The sequence below is a fragment of the Pocillopora damicornis genome, chromosome 12 (genome assembly GCF_964200805.1).
Source record: "Pocillopora damicornis chromosome 12, jaPocDami1.2, whole genome shotgun sequence".
In the NCBI taxonomy this organism is placed as follows: Eukaryota; Metazoa; Cnidaria; class Anthozoa; order Scleractinia; family Pocilloporidae; genus Pocillopora; species Pocillopora damicornis.
Window position 1 is genome coordinate 9,449,229 of NC_142681.1, and position 19,349 is coordinate 9,468,577.

General features: G+C 40.1%; 3 protein-coding genes, 1 long non-coding RNA gene and 1 pseudogene across 7 annotated transcripts; 3 read left to right on the forward strand and 2 right to left on the reverse strand.

Annotated features, from left to right (window-relative positions):
* The first annotated feature begins 421 nt into the window (after window positions 1-421).
* On the forward strand, window positions 422-6,522 carry LOC113675175 (uncharacterized). Of its 3 annotated transcripts, none has more exons than XM_027191713.2 (4): window positions 422-551; window positions 3,605-4,171; window positions 4,775-4,981; window positions 5,863-6,522. In XM_027191713.2, the coding sequence occupies exons 1-4, from the start codon at window positions 507-509 to the stop codon at window positions 6,271-6,273; spliced, it is 1,230 nt and encodes a 409-aa protein (XP_027047514.2). In that variant the 5' UTR covers window positions 422-506; the 3' UTR covers window positions 6,274-6,522. The 3 variants fall into 3 exon arrangements, with proteins under 3 accessions (XP_027047514.2, XP_089045252.1, XP_089045251.1); XM_089189126.1 differs by lacking the exon at window positions 422-551 and adding an exon at window positions 1,840-1,976; XM_089189125.1 differs by lacking the exon at window positions 422-551 and adding an exon at window positions 2,090-2,230.
* A 918-nt stretch (window positions 6,523-7,440) lies between these two features.
* LOC113675176 (uncharacterized) lies at window positions 7,441-16,419 on the forward strand. 2 transcript variants are annotated; one of them, XM_089189133.1, is made up of 4 exons: window positions 7,441-7,553; window positions 13,532-14,098; window positions 14,971-15,177; window positions 15,760-16,419. In XM_089189133.1, the coding sequence occupies exons 2-4, from the start codon at window positions 13,532-13,534 to the stop codon at window positions 16,168-16,170; spliced, it is 1,185 nt and encodes a 394-aa protein (XP_089045259.1). In that variant the 5' UTR covers window positions 7,441-7,553; the 3' UTR covers window positions 16,171-16,419. The 2 variants fall into 2 exon arrangements, with proteins under 2 accessions (XP_089045259.1, XP_089045260.1); XM_089189134.1 differs by lacking the exon at window positions 7,441-7,553 and adding an exon at window positions 12,518-12,758.
* LOC149036390 (uncharacterized) lies at window positions 8,066-12,059 on the reverse strand. The gene has a single exon (XM_089188846.1). The coding sequence runs from the start codon at window positions 11,830-11,832 to the stop codon at window positions 11,032-11,034; it is 801 nt and encodes a 266-aa protein (XP_089044972.1). The 5' UTR covers window positions 11,833-12,059; the 3' UTR covers window positions 8,066-11,031.
* Window positions 10,033-10,963, reverse strand: LOC149036391 (uncharacterized; annotated as a pseudogene).
* A 935-nt stretch (window positions 16,420-17,354) lies between the features above and the next one.
* Window positions 17,355-19,199, forward strand: LOC149036392 (uncharacterized). The gene is made up of 3 exons (XR_016181555.1): window positions 17,355-17,496; window positions 18,138-18,214; window positions 18,457-19,199. It is a non-coding gene; the product is annotated as an uncharacterized LOC149036392 (long non-coding RNA).
* Window positions 19,200-19,349: the final 150 nt, after the last annotated feature.

Sequence of the window (19,349 nt, forward strand, 5' to 3'; positions counted from 1 at the left end):
TACATACAGTATGATCATATCAGAGTTTAAGCAGTCGCAAGGGCGACGCTCACAAAAACTTTGAATGAAAAACAAACTTATATTTCTCTTAAGAGTTAAACAAGTGGCTCGTCGTGTTTACTGTCTTTGACGACGCCAGACCTCTCTCTTGTCTACCATGAAAAACTGACGACCGTTCTCAATGAGGATAAATTTTGGGACATCTCGCTGTTAACTTACATCAGAAGGTTCAAACATAACAAAAAAAAATTTACTCGAGCAAAACTTTTGATTTGCTCATTAACTGTTGTCGTCGAAAACTGCTGAAAGTCTCGGAGAACTTCACTGCATGCTGAGGACGATTCCTTTGTTGTCTTCTATCGTCAATTACACCATCAGTGATTTTATTTCGAGATAATTAACAAAAATGTGAGAAAATATGCTAATTAACTATTTAGCGTTGTACTCGCTCATGAAACAATAGAGGATTAAAGAGAATATTTTTGTGAACAAATGCTTCTCCCAAGATGACATCGAATCCAATTTCCCTCTCTGGTTTTGAAGCGAAAAAGGTATGTTGTGAGTCTTACGTAGTTGTCTGTTGTGGTCGAATATATGTTCTTAATGCAATGAAGTGGGTCTAAAATTAAGTCATGGGCGTGTCATTACGCGAAAGAGGAAATGTCTTCTTCAAATATTTATAGAGGAACAAAAGGCGACCGATAGCCATTTCTGTACAAGTACAAGCGGTGAATTTTAACTCAAATTATTACAGCGATCTAAATTTGACTCCTGAAGTAGTACTTGTTGTGAGGTTATCGAATGTTTCAAACCAATTCCAAAATTTTTTAAGGGTCGGTCGATTTTCTCTCAGAGTTTCTACATTTAAAGTTATTATCATTTTATCGCACATTTATTACAAATATACGTCACTTGCCTTCTCTGCTTTCAATGTCAAGTTAAGTTATGCACTGGAGTTGCTGTTAAGAAACATCTTTTAAACCCTCACTCCCTCCCAAAGTGATTCGAGGAGATGGTGCATGATGTCAGACACACGACATCGACATAACGGTTCTTCTATCAGCATATTTGTGAGAAGAGTTTAGCTACCTTTACAAACTAATTTATATAGATCGGATGCCTTAAGCGATATAAAATGTTGGCCATTGCTGGCCTCGGAAATGCCACTAGGGTTTTATGATATTTGGCATATTTATCAGTCGACTGTGGTGTATCGATAAATATTGGCTGTGGAAGTAAAAAAGAAACTGTTTGCCGTGTTATACGCGCTAGGAAAAAGTCCTAACACCTTTAACCCTTGCGTAGAATTGAATTATGAGAGAGAGATTGTAGAATTTGCTCCTCAAGTACAGTAAAGCTTGCGTGTCTTTCTAGCGAAGTCGAAAACTTCAACTCCAATTTGATTTTCCCTAAGGTATAGTTTTCAGTTAATTAAGTGTTTATTACACCGTGGAGAAAGAAGTGTTATTATTACGTCCGAAATATTTTGGAAATTCCAGTCGCAAGCAAATAAAAGACCTTTTGAGCCTATATCTGAAATAGCTCATTTGAATTTAACTTAACAAGTGACAAAGAGAAGGTATAATATTGGTTTTAAAAAGCCAGCCGGAAATGGCTAAGAGCAAGCCTATATTCTTTCATTTCTGTCATGCTCTAGGAAAAGTTCAGAGCAAATTGCAGCCTGCATTGATGAAAGGAAAATAAATAACTGATGCCAGAGCTGGTCTGCATTTCCAGGATAACAACGTCATAAAAATCGTATTTTCCAAATCGGTTATGCCAATCAAAATAAAATGCGCTGTGTCTAATATCATTAAGTGTGATGTGAAGATATTTGTACTTAAGCTGGGCACACCTCGGATATCAATACGTTGTAGAAGCCGAGACTTCAACTGGCCCACGAATCGCTCCAATGCGGAGACTTTTTCACAATCGAATCTTACAGAATTGTTGACAGCTCCTTTGAGAAGAATAAGGTGGGATTATCCTTCTGCAAATTTCATTCTTTGCAACCACTTTTATTAACATTGATAATAGGGAAAACTTTTATCCATACTTGAAATTGCGGTTGTGTTTGTTAACTAGATTAGGTCTCACACACTCTGCACTCTTACGCGTAAAGGGCTCCACTACAATGATACAAACTTATCAAAAGCTGATTTCATGCGATTCACTTATTGATACTCAAGTATTGAGTGGTTGAGCGAATCACCAGCGCTCACAAAAAATGGTAAGACAGTGTAATAGTACTTTTACTACATTGATGCGGACATTGACAAACCCAGTAAAGCTGAAAATTACGATCTCGCTAATAATTGTTCAGTAGATTAAGTTTCCTAGCTATGAATCGAGTAGAACCTAAGTTAACTTTCTTTGTTTTAAGTTTGTATTCAATGTTTTAACAAGGTCCGCTTTTATTAGCGTCATTGGAATAACGGATAGAATGTCCTACACTTCTGAGAGAGAATACTCAAATACTCGATGCGGGGTCGTAAAACTGTATCACTTTGAGTAAATGGTTATCGTAAGAGATCTAGTTACGCGGCGAAAATCGAGTGAATTCAGAAGGAAGAAAAAGATTAATTGAATACTTGCACTTAATTATTTTACGCGTAACTAATGTGAGGCGCATATGACTTTTCGACAAGGCAAAGACAAACTCCCAATTCAATCCAAACCATGGTACAGTTACTGACTGTGAACACAAGGGTATATGTATATATATATATATATAAAATACGGGTCTCATGGGAAAAACTGACAGAAACAACGCAGTATGACTCAGCATACGTTTTTGAACAAAATAACAATAGAAAAAAACACAACTTGCGCCAATACTTTGCAAATGCAAATGTTGTGTTTGTTTTTTCTTGAATATAATGCTGATAAGGTCGGCGCTGCTGATGTTCTCAGGGAGGACGCGAGTTTATCTTTCAGTTATTGATTCTACAAACGAAACGAACTCGAATTCCTTACATTACAATCATCTTTTCTTTTCCGCATCCCAGATATTCTTAGCGATTACTGACGCGCTATGAAAATCAAACACACGTCTCAGAAAAAAAGTTGTAGTGAAGGTCATCTCAAGGGCGCCAAATCGAGTACTTTCATCAAAATCAGAGTTGATATCAGGCGTCATTGCTACAATATCACATCCTGTAGTTTGATGCTATCGTAACAGAATGTCCTCTCAACTATGATGTCTAACCTTTAAGACTCTGCCTCCTCTTAGCCAATCACAAGAAGGAAGTTTTGACTAAACCATCTGCAGTAAACCTAATTGTAAATCACATATTGTCTACTAAATGGAGAATTTCAGTTTGTTTATGATTCTTTTCTTTTAATTTTTAAATGTTTCGCTTCAGGATTATTAAGAAATTTCAATTCCCGCATCTGTCCCATTTTCTTGGCTCCTCTCCAAACATTTCAATGATTGGCCTCCCCGTATAGGCTGTACGTGCTGTAATTAGTATCCGCTAACCGCATGCCTATTGATGAAAAACCGCTCTTAAGATGCAAAGTAGTGAAATGCATCAACAAAATACGTTCAAATATAAATCTCTTGACTTCGACTATTCAGTAATATGTATATATCATTTTGCAGATGTTAACATCAAAATCTGTTTTCATGAGGAATCCCGTACACCATGGAACACGATCCACTTTGTGTGCGATCAAGCTAACAATGTCCTTTTCCTCGAAGCCTCAAGTTGCAGAAAATCAGTCGTTCTTCACACCTTTACCTCCCAAGGATTTAGCGCTGCAATTTAAACATCAAATTGCTGGCAGGAAATACCTACCTGGATCTGGTGGAAAGGGCCTCCCGAAATTCCTTTCATCCGCAAGAGAAGGATTTCCATTTGCTTTGCGCGCCGAATCTATTGATCACCTGACCCCTGATAAATGGGGTCAGCTTTGCCGGGAACAGCTCGATAGAGTTCTTCCAAAATACAACGCTGTCTTATTTCGCAATCTGCCCCTTTTTGAAGCCGGAGATTTCGCCAAGTTTGCGGACAACCTCGGCTACAAACCAACGAATTACGAAGGTGGTACCGGAAACAGATACCTAGCAGAAGGTGAAACGGAAGTGTATTTATCCACCAGTGATCCCCCAGATTTTAACATCGAGCTTCATAATGAGATGGCTTGTTCACCAGTTCATCCCAAGAAGGTGATGTATTTCCACTCACTTTTACACATTTAGACTTAAGAATTTTAAAACGTCTTCAGAGTTTCATTTTACAAGTTCTCAAATTAAGACAAGGAGTCCTCGATTAAAGCAAACGTTTAAAGGATACTTTAGGCGTGTAAAATATCATTAAGGAACTGGTCAGCCGGGGGGGGGGGAGGAGGAAGGGGGGTAATGGGTGGGGGGGTTGAAGGAATCTGGTTGTGACATGACAAAATTCATGTCTACCCCCCATAAGCCTCTGCAATATTCTTATGTTCCTCCTTCCCTCATCGGCAGTAAATTGTCAATCAACACTCGGCATATTCAACTCGCATCAATGTAAGTTTCTGAGCAACCGCGAACCTACCCCTCCCCTAAACCAACAACAGAAAACTGATAACAAGTTAGATTTAGTTCAGGGTCAGGGGAGAGGTGGGTAGGTGCGCAGTTGGTCAGATACTAACATTGATCCGCCGACTCCTTCGTACTTTTTGCTCCCCGGATTAAGAATTATCTTTTCATAACCTTCAGACGAAACAATTTTGAGAGGTTGGCTTTCCCCTCATATGGTGATTGCCTAATAACATATTCTCTTTATAACAGGTCATTTTCTTTTGTCTCACTGAGCCTAACGAAGAATGGGGAGGTGTAACTCCGCTGGTCAGAAATAATGAGATCTACGATCAGCTTGATCCGGAAGTGGTAAGGATACTGGAAGAAAGACAAATACGCTACACGCGATACCTACCTGACGAGAAACATCATCCCTATGCCTCTTGGCAACAGTCGTTTATGACCAAAGACCCAAAGGTATGTGTTATGTTTCTCTTTCGGTAAAGAGTTAAGAGTGACTGCTAGCCCAGTGGCTCATCTTATCTGATATTATCCCGGTTCCCGCAGCGTTATACGACTAGAAGTATTGCCTTTCCTTCTCCCCGGGGTACCAGTCAATTCCAGGCTACCCCCCTCCCTCCCTCTCGCAACCTTTCACCGGGTCTCCCTGAAAGTTTGCCGTTAACCATTCACTCTTCTGGATGAACAGAGGCACTGAGATAATAAAATGTCTATGTCTATTTCTGCGACAGAATATTGCTCATTCATTGTAACGTAAGACTTATCATTTAACTGGAAAACAAAATGAATAAATTCCCCTTGGTTTCTGAGGAGTAAAATTTTATAACAAAAATATATGTATATTAAGCCCCTACCGGTATCGGCCTATCAGTATGTTCAGTCTTTGCTATCCCATTCACAAATTATATACCCCTAACTTTATGAGAAAAACTACATTTAAGATCGATCAGAACCATGCAGAATATGTTGAGAACTGAAAAACGATTCTAAGCTGTTTTCAAAAATACCGTGGAAAATGGAAATTGTTGATGAAACCTGTGAAGACATAACGTCGACGCTTGGTCTCATTTTGTCGCCACTTTCAGATACGCTAAATGTCTGAGTTTCAGTGCATTTCTTGAAATCTTGTTTGGAAAACTGAACGCGTTGATTCCTCCATTCAGTTCCCCATAAAAAAAAAGTATCTCTGGTAATAAGCTCACCTAAACGACTCTAAGAAATAGAGGCTTATAAGGGAATCACCTGGTGGGGGAGTAGTTTGGTAGAGTCACGATGATATTTATCCGATCCCACTTCCGTTTGAATGTGTTGTCCTTTCTTCTTTTTTTGCATGGTAGAAGGTGGAGGAATACTTGAAAAGAGAAAAGTTCAATTACGAGTGGGAGGAAAGCACTGGAAATCTGTATTACTGGTATGTACTCCCACCACTGGCGACTCATCCAGTTACAGGCCGCAAAATTTGGTTCACACAACCAAACGTTCATCACAACACGTACTACAAGGAGTCTCCCATGTTTGATGGCGTGTCTCTCCCCAACCACATGTATCCAACTCACACACTTTATGGCGACGGAAGCGAGATTGACCCAGAGGTGATTGAACATGTCCGGGCGACGGGCTGGCGAAATGCTGTGGGATTTCCATGGCGGAAGAGAGATGTGCTGGTGCTGGACAATCTTGCTGTTCAACATGGCCGACTGAGCTTTAAAGGAGACAGGCTCCTTCTCGCCTACTTGACGGCTGAATGAATTAGTTTAGTCGTCGGAAATGTGAGACGTATGTAAATAAAAAAAACTGTGTCCTTAAGAGCTGTGAATAATCAGATCGACATTGTAATCTGTGCCTTCAGTATTGCCTCCATTGCCTCCCCAAAGTACTGCAAGGTCCATTAAATTTGTTCAAGTAGTGTTAATACGGACGTTATCACGAGCCATTGTTCAGAGTCACTTTTGTAAAAGTAATCAAAATAAAGCTTTTTATAGTGACCTATGGCTAAATTGGCCTCTCACCCGTCAAAAGGGTGTATTATTGTAAATACATACTTACAATAGAGTGTTGTTAGCGCGTAAATTAAGCGAAAGTCGTGCGTGAAACGAAATCGCGGCCCCATCCTCCTTGTGGTCAAACCGAATCCAAATCTTGACACCTATGTATAACAATAACATAAATCAGTTAAGTTGTCGTCATAAATGCACGTTTAAGGTTTCTTCCAATGATGGAATCAATTTTGTTATGCCCTTTGATACTAAGGAAGTCAGTTGAGCGAGATTGCAACAGTAGCCGCCCAGGACTTGGAACCCTAACCTGTGGTTTTAAGAGCATATTTTTCAAGTCCCTCTGATCTGCTTGACGTGCTTTTTGAAACACGTAGAAATATGTGTCTTAGAGATTATGGTGTCTGATAGAAAACGAGTCCCCTAGTAATTTCAGTATTTAAATTTGTTCAGTTGGCCAATTTCTTTGCAAATCTAGCAAGGTATACAAACCTTAATCCCTGAACACACTTTTTACCTTGAAATCAAAGTTTACATTATCTATTCTGACTACTTTATTTAAATGTGTTCGGTGTTTTAAATTTATAGATTGATTAGTGCTCAGCCTTTTGTTAATGACAGGAACTCGGAAGAGAGGTAAACTCCGCTGCATCGATCTTTCCTATCTCTCTCTACTCTTCTATTACATAGATGAATATTGTGGTGGTGTCCTTCAATTCGGTCATCTTTTTATTTCCCCTTAGTGTTTTTTATTCAGGTCGTTTTTCACAGCTTTTTTGATGTTTTGGAACTAGAAATACTTACTGGTAAGTCACGGATGAAAAATATTTACCTCTTGCAGGGGTATTTAACGGGTATAATGAACCTCTAATATAAATAAGCGTCTATGGACAACGCGAAGCTCGTAATTTTCAAAGAGTAAAGCAAACAACTTTGCCGTTGCAGCCAGCCCTATTCGTTATCAAAGGTAAATCCGGCGATCACCATCTTGTTGTTGCAACATTAGCCTGAGCGGGATAACAGGCGCTGAGCAGGTAAGTCGGAGGGCTTTCTAATTTTGAGGCAAGCTCTGAAATGACTTTTGACGAAGGGAAGTGCAATCAAGGATTTTAGAAAAAGCTGATATCTGATCTATAAAAAAAGAACACAGACTTTTGCAGCATAATATACATAGAAACAATGACTTAGAGACTGTGCTTTGAATAAAAATTTCATGTTTAATTCCTAAAAGGAATATTGCCATGTTAATGGTCATTGAAAGGTTCAGTTGCATGTACTTCTGTCGGTAATCATGGAAAGAGGTTGTATTCTGTAACTGCAACACATTGCTATTACCCTCCAAGCGCGTTGGCCAGCCAAGCCACCGTTTATTTAACGCCAAATCGATATGCTTACAAAAGTCTTTTACGATGGAAGTAAACTAAAAGCACCAAAGCCGGACACGAAAACCTCTAAAAACCAGCAGGTGGGAAAAACGGGGAACGTGAACCCCCAACCAAGGCAGCGGTGCTGTAAAAAAATCCATTTACGAAAAGAGACTCGAGTCCAAACTCCGTAGAAAATATGTATTAAACTTGCTAAAAGAACCACAATATTTAGCTAAAACAAAAACTCCGAAACTTCTTTAAATTCCAAACAGAGGAGCAACAAATTTACGCGAACGAAAGTTAAAAAAATCTAAAACTCCCCGAAAACAAAACTAAAAGTACGCGAAAAATGTCCACGTCAGTTTTCCAATGTCAAGGTTAAAGCTCTTTGACGTGATTGGCTAATTTGTGAAATCACGCGCGCCGCACGTGAATAAAAAAAAATACAAAGGGAAGAGAGAAAGAGAAAAATTGTAACTTGAAATTTAAAAAAACCAAAGAGATTTTCTACATCTTCCTCCCTCGATCAGTTTTCCTTTAAAAGGAGTCCTCTTGTTCCTGAAGAGACTGATCGACTTCTCGTCTTCTAACACGCATTTTGAAAGAATCCTTGCGAACGACTTGACTTTCCTTCACAAACCAGAATCTAGACCTTTGTTCTGCCAAGGTTTCTCTTACTCCGTTTTGTTGGACTCACTTGGGGCAATCTCGAATGATAAGAACGGTTAGGTCATGATCTGATGGCAGGAAAATGGGGAACTTGGCGTTAAATGGAATCGTAAGATTCTGTAGTCTTCCATTACATCGAAGCAACTCGCTTTCATCTGTCTACAATGCTAGCTGTTGTTTCAATTCCTTAAATTTATGTGACTTGATTACAGACTGTTGCATTTCGCGGATCCATAGAATTTCTTCGAGAGCATACTCTCCGGTACTCAAAAGGCCATTCGGTTCCTCACCACGTGTTCCAGTTTTGAAATTCTTCACGGCTCTGAGCACCAGTGCTGTTAATCGTATCAGCTTCTTAAAGTCTCTGTACTTCTGGGGTTCGAAGATATTTGTTAACGAAATCATCGAAGAGTCAATAAGAAGCCCAGTTTCCTTTGGCTTTCAGACGCATTTCTTCAAAATAAGCACTTGAAGTTGGGAGTTTCCGAAGTAAGGCCAAATCTTCTTTTCTTTCATTAGCCGAAATGGACCATGTCACCATAGTTGTGACTGTTTCAACGCATCTTATCCCATACCACGGGAGAGTAAGTCTGCGGGATTCTGACTTTCGGGGCAATAGTTCCACGCTTTGAGCGGCACATTCTGACGGATTTCCTTGACTCTGTTTTCAACGAATTGCTTGCATTCTTTGTCCAACCCCCTTTATCCAGTGAAGAGTCGTAGTGGAATCAGTCCAGCAAAAATATTTCTGTAATCTTGACCAATGGAAGTAGGGCTGAACGGACTCGGGTAATCAACCTGGATAGTATGAGTGACGCTAAGAGCTAAATCCTGGGAATGGTTTGCTTGGAAAGCGGTACGACTCGTGACTTACTCATCAACAAATAAACGTATACTCCTTGACTCGTTTCCATTCTGAGATATACAGCTGCCGCGTACGCTACTTCCGAACCGTAGTTGAAGCGAAATTATGCTCTCGTCTGGAAGAAAACATTGCTGGATCAGGACACATACAGCTTTTGACAGGTCAGATAACCACTGCGAGTACCTCAAAAGCAACTCGGTGGTACCTGAAACGCATCAGAACATCGGGTATTTCAGAAAGCAATAATAGACCTGCATGAAGGCAGTCATTTGACGCTGGACCAGTAGACTTAGCGGATACATCATAGACTATCCTCACTTACGTCGTCTGTTTATCTTCGCGCACAACTGGATGATGCGGTAAATAATGTACGTGACCAACTTCGACTGGTATGTCGAGATCGACATCGGAGATTATTCCTCGCGAAGATTGCTCTTCAATGATGCGGTTGTACTCTTCAAACAACTCACGATTCTTTCTTAGACGTTTTAGAACAGAAGCCAGGCGAGAAACGGCATGGGCATAGTCATCCGGTAGTAATGCGTGCTGTTCTTTCCAAGGAAGAGAGACTTCACAGCGGCCGTTGTTAACATGAATAGTATCCAAGAATTTCTAATGCACTGTCTCTTCTTGTGTTGACACACCGATAGCTTCTTTCTCCCAGAATTTTTTCACATGTTCCAGCAGCGGGTCGTAAATTCTCTTTTCGGTAACAGTGTCGTCACATGAGGAGGTGTCTAGACGCAAGGTATGGCTTGTGACTAAATGAACACCAGTATCTGAACCTGGTGTTTGGGGAAAAGGACCAGACAACACCCATCCAAGACTCGTCTTCATCGCCATAGGTCCTGATTCCCCCCGTTTCGTGTCTCCCGTGAAGAAAGACCAATACAAATCATTGCCAATTAAGACATCTACTTCTGAACCACAGTCTTCGGATGGTTGATCTGCAAGTTTCAATTCTGCCAGATGACTGTATGATTGTTGAACAAACTGTACGGCTTGATTCGTCAAAGGACTGCAGATGAGACGGACGGTATGAGCAGTCATCTTAACGCCTGAACTTTGACTCAATCCTCCGACACAGAATTCGACAATGCCATACTCTCTTAAGTCTTCGTTTTCTTGTCCAAACGTTTTGATGAGTAGCTTCTCTTTTCTCTTCGGAAACAGACCCAATTTTTCTTTCGCTCATTCGGAAATCTGGCTCCGGTGGCTGCCACTGTCAAATAGAATGCGCATAGTTACAGCAGAATGAGGTTGATGGATCCGTGACACAAAGGCGTTGGCCGTTTGCAGCAAAATTGACATGTTTGAGTCCACGTACACTGTTGTAGAGGACTTGTTTTCTCGGCGATTTGCTTCATTGACGGTCATTACATTACTTCTTTAAGCGGCATTTTCGGAGTTGACACGACTGCTGTTGGCTTTCTCGCTGATTAACATATGATGTCTTCCTGAGAAATTGCGGCATGCCTTGCCTTGAGAACAATTCTTTGCCAAATGGTTGCGACGTAAACAAATAAAGCAGCGGCTCTCTCATTTCAACAGGTTGGTACACGTTACAGATCCCTAAGACTGATTAATAAGAGCTGAAGCGGACGAAAAATCTTAACTTTTTCTTGACGGCACTGAGAAAGGCTTCTTAGAGGTAGAAGGATCGGTCGGGTTCGTTCCAATCGGCTCGCATCGCTCTCTCGCTTCAATTTCATGGTCAAAGGCGTCAAGTAAAACATCCAAGTCCCATTCTGGTTGATCCACGGTCCTTGAAATTCTCAAGCGCATATTCGGAGGTACTTTTTCCATGAGGAGGGGAATCAAAAGCTTCCCATACGATTCAGAGTTTATTCCCAGGACTTGTAAAGCTCGAACGTGAGCTTCAACTCGATCATAAAGAAGGCGTAGACGTCTCAAATGATTGTACGCGCTTACAGCTGATACTTTCTCTAATCCCTCTATGTGAGCATTAATGATTACTTGAGGTTGCTCAAATCGTTTCTTTAGAATGGCTCTAGCTGACTCGTAATTTTCTGCTGTAAGCGGTAGCCCTCGAATGGCTCCTGCGGCTGGCCCTTCTAACAGATTTCTCAAATAATTGAGTTTGTCAACATCTGATAAACCAGGGTTGTCATCGACTGCACTTGCAAATGAGTCCCAGAATGGATTGAAAGAAAATGGGATCAACATATGCATGGAATTTCTCAAGGTTAATCTTCGGCAGTTTTCCCTTTCCGATTCCAAGACTTTCAATAAACGAACTAGAGTTAGAGAGAGGAATTGACTTATCTGTATTTCCGGCCTTTTCCAGTTAATCTGCGTTGAGAGTTCGTCAATTTCCACTATCATTTGATGAAGAGATTCTCTGAAGTTTTCAGTATCCTTGATTTCATCTTCGATTTGCTCTTGTGTCATTAAAGCCAAAATTTCGAGAGATCGAACTCTTCAGTGAGTCAATATTCCCGGGTCTCGGCACCATGTAAAAAATCCATTTACGAAAAAAAAGAGACCAGAGTCCACACTCCGTAGAAAATACGTATTAAACTTGTTCAAAGAACCTCAACTTTCAACTAAAATAAAAACTCCGAAACTTCTTTAAATTCTAAACAAAGGAGTAACAAATTTACGCGAACGAAAGCTAAAAAACAACTAAAACTCCGCGAAAACAAAGCTAAAAGTACGCGAAAAATGTCCACGTCAGTTTTCCAATGTCAAGGTTAAAGTTCTTTGACGTGATTGGCTAATTTATAAAATCACGCGTGCCGCGCGTGAATACAAAAAAAAAAACGAATGGGGTAGAGGAAGAGAAAAATTGTAACTTGAAATTTAGAAAAACGAAAGAGATGTTACAGGTGCCACCCTTGGGGTTTTAGGGTATCCTATGAATGACATGTTATACACAGTTACTTGAAGTAGTATGCAAGTACAGCTCTACATTTAGACAAAAATGAAATCGAAAAGGAACAAATTAACAGGGCGAAGGCTGACCGTAAAATGTCTTGCCCTACTAACGACCTCTACTTGCAAACTACGATCCCATAAGTCTCCGCGCACCTCGCACCCGTCCCCGGACCTCTGATACGTGCCGGCAAAATATTGATTTGCTTATTAGGATTACCACAGATTACATGGGGACTTTGTTTTCGAACTGAATATAACTTCTTCAGGCTGCATCAGACGCATCTGAGTATACAATTTTCGTTGGTTTGCGCTTCACGGGCTACAAAGGCACACCGTTGATGGTAGCAAGATTGTCTTTCCAAAAGTTTAATTCATTTATGCATTCAGGCGGTAGAGAGACGAGAGAATTCTAATTGGTGACAGAGGTAACAACAACAAAGGTATTTCTGGTCATGAGCCTTGTTATGTTCCCGACGCAGTTCTCGAGCGAACTAATTTTACCGCACACACTGGCGAGCTTCCGAACCTACAAACGAAATGATCTCGAATTCCTTACATTAAAGTCTTTATTTTTCCGCATCCCAGGTATTCTTAGCGATTACTGATGCGCTATGAAAATCAAGCATTTCATCCCAAAGGCGCCAAATCGAGTACTTTCATCAAAATCAGAGTTGATATCAGGCGTCATTGCTACAATATCACATCCTGTAGTTTGATGCTATCGTAACAGAATGTCCTCTCAACTCTGATGTTTAACTTTCACGATTCTGCCTCCTCTTAGCCACACAAGAAGGAAGTAATGATTAAACCATCTGTAGTAAATATAATTGTAAATTTCAATTCCCACATCTTTCCCATTTTCTTGGCTCGTCTCCAAACATCTCAATAATTGGCCTTCTCGTATAGGCTGTACGTGGTGTAACTAGTATGCTGTGTGCTTAGCAATGAAAAGCCTCTCTTAGGATGCAAAGTATAGTGAAATGCATTCACGAAATGTGTTAAAATATAAATCTCCGATTTAAAGAAGTCAAATTAACTGAACTTGAACAATAACCATCAATGTGTTGGTTTTTCCTTGAAAACTTAAACAAAAATTAATAAAAACCAAAGAGATAATTCGTTAAGCAAAGAAAGATGACTTAAAATTATCTATTACCTGAAAATATATTCTTGACTTTCGACTATTCAGTAATATGTATGTATCATTTTGCAGATGTTAACATCAAAATCTGTTTTCACGGGGAATCCCGTACACCATGGAACACGATCCATTTTTTGTGCGATCAGGCTAACAATGTCCTTTTCCTCAAAGCCTCAAGTTGCAGAAAATCAGTCGTTCTTCACACCTTTACCTCCCAAGGATTTAGCGCTGCAATTTAAACATCAAATTGCTGGCAGGAAATACCTGCCTGGATCTGGTGGAAAGGGCCTCCCGAAATTCCTTTCATGCGCAAGAGAAGGATTCCCATTTGCTTTGCGCGCCGAATCTATTGATCACCTGACCCCTGATAAATGGGGTCAGCTTTGCCGGGAACAGCTTGATAAAGTTCTTCCAAAATACAGCGCTGTCTTATTTCGAAATCTGCCCCTGTTTGAGGCAGGAGATTTCGCCAAGTTTTCGGACAACCTCGGCTACAAACCAACGAATTACGAAGGTGGCACCGGAAACAGATACCTAGCAGAAGGTGAAACGGAAGTGTATTTATCCACCAGTGATCCCCCAGATTTTAACATCGAGCTTCATAATGAGATGGCTTGTTCACCAGTTCATCCCAAGAAGGTGATGTGTTTCCATTCACTATTAGACATTTAGACCTTAGAATTTTTAGATGGGTGGTGGATTGGAGGAATCTAGTTGTGGCATGTACCCCCTATTAGCCTCTGCAATATTCTTATGTTCCCCCTTCCCTTATCGGCAGTAAATTTGCAGTCAATTTTCTATCGTCCATCCTTGATACTCTGTTGGTAACGACTAATGCCTAATCCGTTGCCCCTGAAAATCATGTGAGCCCCCCCCCCCCCATCCTCTGCCTCTCCCCCTTGAAAAAAAAAAGAAAAAAACAGACTGTACCCTGAAAGAGAGACAAGTGGCCAAGTGAGTTATTCACGGTTTCGATAAAATGAATCAATTAACCGTAAACTTGAGGTACGCTAATCCTCTTGAACTGGATAATAGTATATCGCATGTCACTTAACAGGATTTGATTAAGTCTCACTTAGAAGTCAAAAGTACTCAATGATACTTTTGAATGGGATAAAACGCAATAACAAAACAGGAGAATTTGGGCTCAGGTATTGGACCCAAACGTTTCCATGTGACCATAAGGTCACGGTGACTCCCAGAAAAAACACTCGGCATATTCATTTCGCATCAATGTAAGTTCCTGAGCAACTGCGAACCTACCCATCCCTCCCTTAAACCAACGACAGTCAACTGATAACAAGTTAGAGTTAATTTTGGGTTAGGGGAGGGGTAGGTGCGCAGTTGGTCAGATACTAACATTGATCCGCCAACTCCTTAGTCCTTTATGCTCCCCGGATTAAGAATTATCATTTCATAACCCTCAGACGAAACAAATTTTCGACACATTTTGAGAGGTTGGCTTTCCCCTCATATGGTAATTTCCTAATAACATATTCTCTTTATAACAGGTCATTTTCTTTTGTCTCACTGAGCCCAACGAAGAATGGGGAGGTGTAACTCCGCTGGTCAGAAATAATGAGGTCTACGCTCAGCTTGATCCGGAAGTGATAAAGATACTGGAAGAAAGACAAATACGCTACACGCGATACCTACCTGACGAGAAACATCATCCCTATGCCTCTTGGCAACAGTCGTTTATGACCAAAGACCCAAAGGTATGTGTTATGTTTCTCTTTCGGTAAAGAGTTAAGAGTGACAGCTAGCCTAGTGGCTCATCTTATCGGATATTATCCCGGCCTCTGCAGTGTTATACGACTAGAAGTATTGCCTTTCCTACTCCCTGGGGTACCAGTCAACTGCAAGCTACCCCCCTCCTTCCCTCCCACAACCTTTCACCGGGCCTCCCTGAAAGTTTGCCCGTAACCATTCACTCTTCTGGATGAAAAGAGGCTCCAAGGAAATAAAATGCACATTTTTATTTCTACGACGGAATATTGCTCATTCATTGTAACGTAAGACTTATCATTCAACTAAAAAAAAGTAAGCTTCTTATAGTACCTCCCTTATATGACTGGTCCCTAAATGAATATTGTGGTGATATCCTTCAATTTAGACATCTCGTTGTCTTCCTTTTGTGTTTTTGATCCACTTCATTTTACTCACCTTTTCTATGTTTTTGAAAAACAAATACTGATTGGTATATCATGGACTGGTCCCTCCCATTCATCAGTAGTATTAAACTGCATCAAGAATCATTTCCAATTGAATGCGTTGCTTTTTTTTTTTTGGAATGGTAGAAAGTTGAAGAATACTTGAAAAGAGAAAAGTTTAATTATGAGTGGGAGGAAGGCACCGGAAACCTGTATTACTGGTACGTACTTCCACCACTGGCGACTCATCCAGTCACAGGCCGCAAAATTTGGTTCACACAACCAAACGTTCATCACAACACGTACTACAAGGAGTCTCCCATGTTTGATGGCGTGTCTCTCCCCAACCACATGTATCCAACTCACACACTTTATGGCGACGGAGGTGAGATTGACCCGGAAGTGATTGAGCATGTCCGGGCGACAGGCTGGCGAAATGCTGTGGGATTTCCATGGCGGAAGAGAGATGTGCTGGTGCTGGACAATCTTGCCGTTCAACATGGCCGACTGAGTTTTAAAGGAGACAGGCTCCTTCTCGCCTACTTGACCAGTGAATAAATTAGTTTAGTCGTCGGAAATGTGAGACGTATGTAGATAAAAACAATTGTGCCCTTAAGAGCTGGGGATAATCAAATCGATATTGTAATCAGTGTCTTCAGTATTGTCTTCGTTGCCTCTCAAAAGTACTGCAAGGTGTATTGATTTTGTTCGGGTAGTGTTAATACGGACGTTCTCACGAGCCATTGTTCAGAGTCACTTGTGTAAAGGTAATCAAAATAAAGCTTTTAAAACTGGCTTACAGCTAAATTGGCCCCTCACCCGTCAGAAGATGTATTATTGCAAATATATACTTACAACAGAGTGTTGTTGGCGCGTAAATTAAGCAAAAGTCGCGCATGAAACGAAATCACGGCCCTCTCCTGCTTGTAACCAAACCGAATACAAATTTTGACACCCATGTATAATAATAACACAAATCAGTTAGGTTGTCGTCATAAATGCACGTTTAAGGTTTCTTCTTAATGTTAGAATCAGTTTTGTTATACCCTTTGATACTACGAAAGTCAGTTGAGCGAGACAGCAACAGTAGCCGCCCAGGACTTGGAACCCAACCTGTGGTTTTAAGAGCGTATTTTTCAAGTCCCTCTGGTCTGCCTGACGTGCTCTGCAGGTTGAAACACGTAGAAATATGTCTTAAAGATTATGGTCTCTGATAGGAAACGAGCCCCTTAGTAATTTCAGTATCTAAGATTTGTTCAGTTGGCCAATTTCTTTACAAAGCTGGCAAGGTATGTAAACCTTAATCCCTGAAAGCACATTTTTTTCGTTGAAATCAAATCTTACATCATCTATTCTGACTACTTTATTTAAACGTGTTCGGTGTTTTAAATTTATGGAAAATATAATTTAGCAAGGCCCTGATTTCTTTTATGATTGGTGTTCAGCCTTTTGTTAATAACCGAAGCTCGCAAGAGAGGTAAACTCCGCGGTTCCGACCTTTCTTATTCCTTATACCTTTGTGTTACATAGATGAATATTGTGGTGGCGTCCTTCAATGCAGCCATCTTTTTATTTATCAGTTATCTTTTTTTTTAAGGGAACTATGAGCATAACCATAGCCTTCTTGATGTTTTGGAACTAGAAACACTAATTGGTAAGTCACGAACTAACATGAAAAATATTTACCCCTTGCAAGGGTTTTTAACAGGTGGAATTAACCTCTAATATAAATAAGCGTCTATAAACAACGCGAAGCTCGAAATTTTCAAAGAGTAGAGCAAACAAGTGTGCTGTTACATCCAGCCCTATTCGTTATCAAAGCCAAATCGATCACCATTTTGTTGTTGCAAGATTAGCTCGAGCCGAATATTAGGCGTTGAGCAGGTAAGTCAGAAGACTCTAATTTTTAGGCAAGTTCTGAAATGAGTTTTGACGAAAAGAGAAGTGCATTCAATTTTTTTTAGAAAAAATTGATTTCTGATCTATAAAACGAACACAGACTTTTACAGCACAATGTGCATAAAAACATTGATTTAAAGATTGTGTTTTGAATAAAAATTGCACTTTTGATTCCTAAAAAGAAGATTGCAATGTTATTAGTCATTGAAAGGTTCAGTTGTACTTCAGTCGGTAATACTGAAAAGAGGTTGTATTCTGTGACTACAGCCCATTGTTATTAGCCTCCAAGTCCATCGTGATCGCCTTAAAGGGAACTTTGAGCATAACGATACTTGTTTTAGAGAAAGTGTATGCGTAATACTCACGGCTGACAAGGATTTTTAAGGTTTCTTAAATTTGTACGCACGTTTTCGCTTTTATAGATGCAATGTGGTTTGCCTAATTCATTGGTCCAATTGTCAGACTAGAGTTTCACTGTCATTTTTTTTCTCAACTACGATTCACTTTATTGCATCTCCATAGATTAAAATGGCAAGGAGATAGAAACCAGACCCCCCCAAACGTTTCGTTGTCCCAATATCCGCAGAAAATATGCGCTTTCTATTAAGCAATGCTCATTTCCCCAGGTTGAATTGGAAAAAGACGTGACGCACATGGATACAATGGTTATTGTTGCGACAAGCAGCGGCAAAATTCCACACAGGTAAGGATGCTTGACATTAATTTGAGAAAAATATTCCCTTGTTCCGCTTACTGCTTTCATTCTCTTGGCCTGTGGGGTTCTAAAAAAGTTCTCAAAATGGCACAAAATAAACAGAGCGAGACGAGTACCTATCTATCATTTAACTTTGACCAGCATAGCTGATTAAGTGAGCTCAAATATATGAAGTCAAATTTTATACGAACCATTATAACATAATATTAACTGCAAAATATATCTTCTAGATATGCCTTACCGTCTGCGTACAATAATTGTTCCCCGTGGGCCTGGGACTGGTGGCTCAGTCATGGCCAGAATGACGTTATAATAAAAGGAGAGGAGACTGCGCACCAGCAAACAACGAAAACCGTTGACCAAGAGCAGGCCTCCAAAGGCCGCTCCGAAAATAAACACTTGGGTCAAAACTGAACGTAGTTTTATCCCGAGAGAGCTACACTGGCTTGGTATCTTTATTTAGGCTGAGAAGTTTTTCAAACAGGGCGAATTCTTTGTCTGTTGTTGACGGGCCATCTTGCCGCTTTCACAGCTCAAATGCACTGTATAGACGGGTTTTAATGTATAACCATTCCGTGATACTGATGCAGTGCTCAAAACATCAAAAGCACTGAATTTAAGCTTTGCTCTCACTTCTTTCTTAGATATACTTGCAACTTCAATGATCTTCTATAATTCATCTTTGTCCGATCGATATCCTCATCAAGCTAACCCACACACGTAGTTTCTATTTGTTTATCTATCTTTGCTACACTACTTACGGTTAAACAACTGTTTAGATATCGATTAAATGTCGGAAGTTATCTTGTTCTGAAAACATGATATCTTATATCTTCCTTAGTGAAGAAAACGATGTCGTCGTAGTAACTGAGGGTGAAATTACGGCGGTTTTATTAAATTTAAAACGAAGGGTTTTTGTTAATTTACGAACTTTAGTAAGGTTGAAATAAAACTGTTTTTGTGCAGAAAACAATTTTTTGTTATGAGAACTTGCTTTATCCCCAAGTTGGAAGTTTAAGAAGCTTCTCTAGGCGCTGAGTTCTTTGATTTAAATGTGTAATTAGATGCGGAAGGTTTCAAGAGTCTTAACCTGTCGTTTCAGTTCTTCTTTATTCTCTGTGTC

Excerpts from the sequence above, each read along its gene's own strand:
- LOC113675175 (XM_027191713.2), top strand. The coding sequence starts at position 507 with ATGACATCGAATCCAATTTCCCTCTCTGGTTTTGAAGCGAAAAAG. Across the intron at positions 552-3,604 it reads CTGGTTTTGAAGCGAAAAAG|ATGTTAACATCAAAATCTGT; the intron begins GTATGTTGTGAG and ends ATCATTTTGCAG. Across the intron at positions 4,982-5,862 it reads TTATGACCAAAGACCCAAAG|AAGGTGGAGGAATACTTGAA; the intron begins GTATGTGTTATG and ends TTTGCATGGTAG.
- LOC149036390 (XM_089188846.1), bottom strand. The coding sequence starts at position 11,832 with ATGACACAAGAGCAAATCGAAGATGAAATCAAGGATACTGAAAACTTC.
- LOC113675176 (XM_089189133.1), top strand. The coding sequence starts at position 13,532 with ATGTTAACATCAAAATCTGTTTTCACGGGGAATCCCGTACACCATGGA. Across the intron at positions 14,099-14,970 it reads CACCAGTTCATCCCAAGAAG|GTCATTTTCTTTTGTCTCAC; the intron begins GTGATGTGTTTC and ends TCTTTATAACAG. Across the intron at positions 15,178-15,759 it reads TTATGACCAAAGACCCAAAG|AAAGTTGAAGAATACTTGAA; the intron begins GTATGTGTTATG and ends TTGGAATGGTAG.